This window comes from Cebidichthys violaceus, unplaced genomic scaffold, assembly GCF_023349555.1.
Source record: "Cebidichthys violaceus isolate CVI_PGR_0920_01 unplaced genomic scaffold, fCebVio1.0.p SCAF_7, whole genome shotgun sequence".
Classification (NCBI taxonomy): domain Eukaryota; kingdom Metazoa; phylum Chordata; class Actinopteri; order Perciformes; family Stichaeidae; genus Cebidichthys; species Cebidichthys violaceus.
The window spans coordinates 1,522,716-1,531,148 of record NW_027176927.1 but is presented as its reverse complement, the minus strand read 5'-3'; the positions used below and the strand labels follow the sequence as shown (position 1 = coordinate 1,531,148).

Here is an 8,433-nt window from a genome sequence, read left to right as displayed (position 1 = left end):
CCTGTTGGCAGTCCGGCCGCAGCATCCTCCTGTTCCTGATCAGCCAACCACTGGTCCTAACAACAGCCAGGTCATCTGTTGCCAGCTGTCCTCCCAGGCCCCAAGTCTCAATGGACGGGTTCCTGCCAGTCAGCCGCCCTTGTTGATGCACTGTCCGGTCTAGACTTCCTGTTGCCAGAGTCCGGTCCAGAGTCCCTACAACCCAGTCCTGGGTCCAGAGCCTGCCTCCAGAGGGGATCCGCCTTCATCACCCGCCTCCAGAAGGGCCCTACATACAGTACTTAGGGCATAGTAAGGCTACATTCAAATATAGTGAAGCAATTTAGATGTCTGTCAGCAGAACAGCTCTGCTTGAAGAGACCTCTTGTTTACTTTAATAATTTGTACAGTATGCTCTTCAACCAACAAACACTACAGCCATACTAGCGCTCACAATGACAATACTAACATGCCAATGATTAGCAAGTACAATGTTCACAATCTTAGTTTAGCATGTAAGGATGCTAACTTTTGCTAATTAGAACAAAACACTAATTATAACTGAGGCTCTAATTAATTATAAACAAAAGTTTTGGGGCCCTGGTGGCCTCGAGGTTAAAGCGCCGACCATGAACCACAACGTCCACATTAACGCCCAGGTGGGGACCTTTTTTTGCACGTCATTCTCCCTCCTTCATTTCCTGTCGTCTCTCTACTGTGTCTCTCTGATAAAGGCATACAATTTCCAAAAAGTAATTGATACCTGACGATGGTGCTGGATTAAAAAGTTAAGGGATCACCAAAGTTATCACAATTCATCCTGAGGGGAACATGAATGTCCACCAAAAATAAATGGATATAATTGTTGAGACATTTCACTCAAAACCACAAATGCCAATCTCATGGTGGTGCCAAGAAAAGGTCAGGGGGTCACCAACGTCAGTAGGATTCATCCTCCGGGTACCACGAATATCTGTATAACAACGGGGCTCTTAAGTGTCTGTGCCCACTGTTTTATAATCTGTCTGTGGCTCTCACATACAGTCTAACTAAGCACTGTATTAGGGCTACTATATTAGATTATATCATTGGTGCTGCTCCTGTATTTTCCACTTGGTCATGGGCGTGGGAATAGCTCCTCCACCAAAGCTGCCTCAGTGCAACTTCATCCACACAGTCACATGCTCTTCTGTTTATCAGCCATGTTCTATTCTTATTGGTTCCATAGTACATTACTTTATGGTGTGTTTCACATTCCTGACCTGCAGCGCTCAGTTGCGCCTGCTTCGCTGGAAGAGATGGAGAGGACACAAGAAGGTCCAAATACACATGTGAACACAACTTACCCCTAAGCATTATTTGTACACCGTTTAGTTTAAACTTAAATATGTCTATTAATGCATTGAAGAAGCACAAATCAAATCATATTTTAACATGACAAACCCTACACTTCCTCTTTCTCTCTCGCTCTCTCTCTACTGCCCTGGTCTACTGTCGGCAATCACTTTCATTGTCGTTCAATCGTTTTCTCTGCATCCGCATTTTTCCTGTTGAATTGTCATCAATAATGTCGGTGAAATTGTTTCTATTTCCAGACCTGTGGAGTCGTCCACATTAAGTTCCTGATCTCATGCCATTACTGAAACATTCCTGGCAAGCAGGGCTGTAAACAGGATTTTCAAAATACTGAGGTCAAATAAAAACTGATGAATTAATTCAAATGAATAAATAATAAAATGGAAAGAAGAGGTTATGGAAAAGGCTGATTCTAAGACCCCAGAATGCACTCCTTTACTCTAAAATGAATTAACTAGTAGCCGCTGTCACGACCTGGCTCCGCAGCCGTGGCACTAGTGAGGGAGACGCAGTCAGTTTGCACCAATAAAGGGTTTATTGTACAAAACAACCAACAAATATCTTGCAATGGCGGAGCACGAGCCATCCACGCTGCTCCATGGGTGGTTGGTATATGAGAGAGAGAGAGAGAGAGAGAGAGAGAGAGAGAGAGAGAGAGAGAGAGAGAGAGAGAGAAAGAGAGAGAGAGAAAGAGAGAGAGAGAGAGAGAGAAAGCACCGGGCCCAGGTGTCTCCAGTTAACAATCAGCATCTCTGGTCCTGCTGGCTTAAAAGAACATAACAAATGACCCAGACAGGGAACCGTCACACCGCCCAAACACAGAATGATTTGTTTTTCATGTCATCAAGTCTTCCAAAAATGAATGGAAGTGTGGAGACATTTCACTTAAAGCCACAAATGCCGACCTCACTGGGGCTCCAAAGGAATAATCAGGGTCACCAACATCAATGGGATTTATTCTCTGGAGACCAAGATTATCTGTATCTGTTGTGTTTAACAACTTCACTTTCATTTCCTCTTTTGATCCCGTCATAACTACTACGGCCACTGGAGGACTTTGTCACTTCAACATAAACATGTGTCGTTTGGGGGAATTTGCTAAAAGGACTGATGCCGTTGTTTGTCTTGGGAGGACCGTCTCTAGTTGAGATGTGAGGTGGACTGACATTTCCTTCCTGATGCAAAACAAATGTCACAGAAGTCGGTAGTGTTCATAGGAGAGGGGGCTTTTAAGTGTCTGTGCCCACTGTTTTATAATCCGCCTGTGGCTCTCATATACAGTCTAACTAAGCACTATTTTAGGTTTACTATAAAAGATTATATCACAGGTGCTGCTCCTGTATTTTCCACTTGGTCATGGGTGTGGGAAAACCCCCTCTGCCTCATCTTGGCTGCCTCAGTGCAACCTCTTCCTCACAGTCACATGCCCTTCTCTTTATCAGACATGTGCCATTCTCATTGGTTCCACAGTACATTGCCTTATTGTGTGTTTCACATTCCTGACCTGCAGTGCTCAGGTGCGCCTGCTTTGCTTAAGGCCATGGACATAAGAAGGCGTATACAGGTATAAAGAGAGGCAACTATGTGAATCCATGTTCAGACCTGACGCAGCAGCTTTCCCTCTACAGCAAAAAGGTAAGCAGACTTCTGTGCTACGACATAGGACAACATAGATTTATCCACTTTTGGAACATTTTAATTAGATTTACTGAGAACCTTTTCACACTTTGTTTCCTTTCTGTTTTGAAGGAGGTTCTAATTGCTCCACAAATGTCTTTATTGAACAGTATGGGTTTGCCTTCCATGTCTTTACTGGTTATTTTATGTTTTTTCTAACATCCTCAGTCCGTCCATGTGAATATTAATGACTGTAAGGTGACTGACTGTAGTCTGTCAGATACTATGACTATTAACACTCATAGTTTCTGAGAGACTAGGAATACTCATCTCAGATACTATGAGTATTCAGTCTCAAGCTATTGGCTGAAACTTAAACGTGCCTTTTCCTTTTTCCAGCTAATGCAAAGACAAACATTTGTTTTCCTCTTGCGGACTTACTAGTTTGTCAGCTTTTTTAATATCTCTGTCCTACAACACACAGCTCAAAGTCTGTGCTAAATGTGCTGCTGGCTGGAGGCCACGCTTCTGAGTTCTATACAAATGTCTGTTTAGCTCACCACATGGGAGCTGTTATTTACACAACAGACTCAGTTAGGGTTCTTTTATGCGGTCACTCAGGTGAGCTGCTTTCTGGCATTATTTATTCATGTTCAGGTTTTTTTTTTTGCTGGTTGCTGTAGGATTCAGGATATCCTGGTTCCAGACTTTTTGAATCACCGCCCACACAGATATTGATTCCAGTTGAGTGAAACTAAAAGACAGTTCAGTCGGCTTATCAGGCTCCGACTTTCTGAAGAATCCCAGAACCAGTCTTACACAACAAAGGCGACACACCCTTTCTGAGAACGTCTATTCCAACTAAACTCAACCTATTTGCTCTGACAGACTGCTGACAGGTCTAATCTTGCTGAAAGGAAGATTGTATTAAAGAGACAGTGCGTGTAGAGACATCTGACAATACAACACAGTGGCTCTGTGGTTAAGTAGAAAGCTGGTGAATCTCATTATGTATTAGCAGCAAAACATATTTAAAGTATCAAAAGTACTCATTCTGTGACATAATGGCTCCAGTCAGTGTCATAGTATTAGATGATCAAAACAAATGCATTTAAGGTTTAAGCTTGTCAAAGTAAAGCTAATTATATTCCATGTAAACTGTTGGCTGGTTTAAACTACAATGTGGATTCTATTAGCTTTATATATTATCTATATTATGTTTAATCCTTTATCTTCAAGGAAAGATAAATGTAGTAGTGTAAAAATTACAATATAAAGCCCTGAAATGTAGTGGAGTTGAAGTATAAAGTGAAAATACTTTCCAATATTGAAACTTTTTTAAAGTTTGTTTGCTTAGGATGAAAAATACACCTGATGAACACTGATAATTGGAATTTAGTTAAATCTGAGTCGCCTGTTTGGTTGCCTTTTTAACCGTGATAAAATGTGTAGCTGTTGTCTGACTTGTATTATGCAAGATGACGAAGAGGAAAGTCCCAAAAATCACAGCAACATTTATTAAACTCAGTGAAGCTGCATTGACAAACAGTAACAGCACTGATACAAAAAAGAGCCTTGAAAGAACAAACGGAAAGATTAGGATATCTACTAGATAACATCAAAAATATTCAATCATTTCTGATCATATCAAACAATAAACAATACATTTTGTTCTTTTTTTAGTGCAGGAAATGAGGTTTTTCGGCAGTTTAGCATCTCTCAATAACAGTGTTTGGTCTGAGCTTCAACATGATTATTAAATTGCCCTCACCCTCACTCTGCAGCCGTCCCGTCGTGGCCTTGATGGCGTACTCCACTAGCACTCTCGCAGAGGGCTGCTTTGGGAAGGTGTACAAGCAGAAGTACAACGATACCTGGGCTGCTATAAAGAAGGTCCCCCAACATCTCATCACTAAGAAGGACCTGGAGAGAGAGTGTGAAGTGTACAAGTCAGTACAAGTGGTTTTGATAATGTTAGCAAACTCAAAAAATGGAAGAAGAGTAAAAATATAAAGGGGGTACTGAGAAGCAGAATTCTTAAGATGTTATAAGGTAGTACACAACATTTCGCTAAAAGTCAGAGCTACATACTATTAATGTTATAGAGTCACAATTTTTGAGCATAAAATCCTCCATCACAAAGGAGAGACAGAAACAAAAAGGTAGAAATACTTGAACACTGGCTATCACAACCAAAATGTGTGCCGAGGGCAACCATTCGTCTCCTCTGGTCTCATGCAGTACAATGGATAATTTCTCGTAAGAAAGATAATTAAAAAGATATATAAAAAATACCCAGTGTTGTTACCGAGTATCAGTATCGATATTGCTAGTATTTTTGTTTTACGGTAAATCATTTATTTTTTTCATTATTAAAAGAAAATATTTGGAAAATGTTATTATGAAAAGTTTTGTATGTAAAGTGCTTTTTATTTTGAATATTGTTAACATTATTTGTAGTGAACAAAACATCTGGCTAAACAGAGGAAAGATAAACCTTTATTTTTGGGAGTGGGGGATTAATTGAAAAAGTACTTTTAAAGACTTAAATTGTTTTTACTCCCTCCTTCCCTTTACTTATAAGGGTGTCCAGTAAGTATTTATTTGGTTCCTCATTTATGCTGATTTGTCAATTTCTCTTCCCCTCCATGACTTGCCGCCATTTATCTGCAGCAAAGCAGAACATCCCAACATAGTGAAGCTTCTGGGCAATATAAATCTCAAAGACGGAAAATGGATCATTCCTCTAGAGTTTATCTTCGGAGAGGACTTGGAGACCACCATCTTCCAAACATCAAAGTCTAAAATAAAGGTAAAGCTATCATCCACAGACAGAAGGCATATGATGCAAGGTGAACTTAAGGATAGTAGGACCTACAGTACAAACAATTGTAAAGCTACATTCACACTACAGGATTTAGATTCTGAGTATAAACCCAATTTGGCCATGATGACATTTTCTTTTCCATTCCAGAGAGTCTGCATTGTTTGCACTAAATAAAGAAGGTCACCATGGACACTTGTAGTGTGCATCGGTTTAGGATACAAATCTTCTTATACGGACCACACCTCAGTCTCAGAGTCATCATAATATTATCTCGTGCTTGAGGTTTATCAATGAAATCTGGACAAATAGAGACGTGACTTTGTAGTTCACGTCACGCCCTGTTAACTTCTAAAAAGCCTGAAGGTAAATGGTGTGCAACTCAAGTCGGTTTATATTTTATGTTTGAGACACTTGATGCCAGTCAAGCTCAACTTGATCACATATTCGTGCTTCTGCAGGTGTCTCCGTCAGTTAAAAGCACGATCATCCTCGGCATGTGTGAAGGGCTGCTTCACCTCCACTCCAGAGATATTGTCCATCAAGACCTCAAGCCTGAAAACATCATGGTGAGTGGAGGCACCTGTCAACCTGGCAACATGTGGGAAAAGTGCTGCCATTCTGCAGTCAAAAAGAACGGAATTAGCTATTTACATTGCGCCACTGCAATTTGTCTGTGCACCTGATCATTGCAGACACATACCAGGAAAACAGAGATACGTAAAAGATATTCTACGGTGGCTGAGAGAGCTCAATGCGCTGCAATTTAAGAACACACGTGCCAGTACAAAAACCCCAAGTAATGAGTCCTCAGCAAGACTTTGTGTTTAGTGAAATTTAAATATATTACCATGCTAACTTGCTAAACTAGGATGATGGAGCTGCTAGCATGGCGTGTACGTTATCCCACTTTTAAAGCTCTGTGAACTGTTTTGTAATTTTCTAAGACGATATTTCAAACAGACTAAACATCATTTGTCCTCCAGGTGGAGCATGAAACGAACAGAGCCGTCATCATCGACCTGGGACTGGCCAAGTTCTTCAAATATGGCCTCAACTCGGCCATCAACATGGGGAACCCGGCCTACTCAGCCCCCGAGGTGCACAGGGGCAGCCAGAGGGACCAGCGCTCAGACGTGTGGGCCATGGGTAAGATCATCGCTGAGCTCTGTGCCCGGATTCGACTTCACACGCCCAGCGTCTGTCCCGCCAAGATCAAGGAGATCATGCAGGATCTGCCGTACTGCCATGCTGTGTGTAGGATGGTGGACCCTGACCCTTCTCTGAGGGCGTCCATGGGCGGGGTCATCAGTGAGATACGAAGGACCGCAGGTGCAGACACCGTCACCAGTACACCCGTTCAAAAAGAGCACCTTAAGGTACCTTCACCTCACATTAATGTCAGAAACCCGTCTCCATCACCAGTGGACAGAGGTGCATCTCCAGCAAACAGGGACCCATCACCAATGAACAGAGCTCCTACCCCGTTTAACAGGGACCCATCACCAATGAACAGAGCTCCTACCCCGTTTAACAGGGACCCATCACCAATGAACAGAGCTCCTACACAGTTTAACAGTGACCCATCACCAATGAACAGAGCTCCTACCCCGTTTAACAGGGATCCATCACCAATGAACAGAGCTCCTACCCCGTTTAACAGGGATCCATCACCAATGAACAGAGCTCCTACCCCGTTTAACAGGGATCCATCACCAATGAACAGAGCTCCTACCCCGTTTAACAGTGACCCATCACCAATGAACAGGGCTCCATCACCTAAAAGAGATCCATTACCACACTACAAGTCTCCATCACCGCTGAACTGGCAACGCTCACCCAAACCACACCTTCAAGCTTTGCGGCCTCAAGCCGCAATGCAACTCCCTCCTACCCCTCAGAGGACAGAGGACAGGAACAAAAACCAGGCTCTGGTCCGGACAAGCGGATCCGAGTTGACCCAAGACTTCCTGAAAATGAATTTTGATCTGCCCTGCAACCTGCCCACAACAGGGAGGGTGGTGGTGCGGCGCTTTGAGGAGAAAAACGGGGAGGTTGAAACATGGGAGCAGAAGGAGGTGGTGACTCGCGATGGCAAGATAGTCAAGTTCGACGATGTCAAGTTTAATAACAAGTCAGACTAAGAGTTTGAGGATTTGTCGTTCGGCAGATGATTGCGTAAACAGGTTAAATGGTTAGTTCAGGTTCAACTAACCTTTGGTATTTTCTTAAGCGAGCATGTAAAATACATTTCCACTGTGCAGAAGAGTAAACTGAGATTAAGATACAGCAGGCATTGTTTTTTAGCTCATGTAAAAAAAAACTAAAACAATAAGAAGACATCTTGAAATGGCTTTGGTTGTGCATTATGTTCGGCCATGTTTGGAATTTGATTGATAGCTCATTTAATTGCCAAGAAAGAAAAATCTGTAGGCACAAACGACAACCTGTGAATGTTTTTCAGCATCTGAATGCATAAGACTGTGAACATGGCTCATACATGTGTATGTTTATGTATAAAAATAAATTCAGAAATCTCAAATTACATATTTTGTTTCTTTAAGATGCTTTATGCCTGTATTTATTGCAACTGTTTTTCATTAGATTGTCATTACTTTAGCTGTTTTAGCAATAAGAAAATCTGAGCAAGTATTGAA

At 41.9% G+C, this 8,433-nt stretch overlaps 1 protein-coding gene across 1 annotated transcript; it reads left to right on the top strand.

Annotated features, from left to right (window-relative positions):
- The first annotated feature begins 2,838 nt into the window (after positions 1 to 2,838).
- On the top strand, positions 2,839 to 8,321 carry zmp:0000000881 (dual specificity testis-specific protein kinase 1). Its single transcript, XM_068736278.1, has 5 exons — positions 2,839 to 2,970; positions 4,737 to 4,901; positions 5,626 to 5,764; positions 6,238 to 6,345; positions 6,763 to 8,321. Exons 2-5 carry the CDS (start codon positions 4,756 to 4,758, stop codon positions 7,918 to 7,920), a joined length of 1,551 nt encoding a protein of 516 aa, XP_068592379.1. The 5' UTR covers positions 2,839 to 2,970; positions 4,737 to 4,755; the 3' UTR covers positions 7,921 to 8,321.
- The last annotated feature ends 112 nt before the right edge of the window (positions 8,322 to 8,433 follow it).

Excerpts from the sequence above, each read along its gene's own strand:
- zmp:0000000881 (XM_068736278.1), top strand. The coding sequence starts at position 4,756 with ATGGCGTACTCCACTAGCACTCTCGCAGAGGGCTGCTTTGGGAAGGTG. Across the intron at positions 5,765-6,237 it reads CATCAAAGTCTAAAATAAAG|GTGTCTCCGTCAGTTAAAAG; the intron begins GTAAAGCTATCA and ends GTGCTTCTGCAG. Across the intron at positions 6,346-6,762 it reads TCAAGCCTGAAAACATCATG|GTGGAGCATGAAACGAACAG; the intron begins GTGAGTGGAGGC and ends TTTGTCCTCCAG.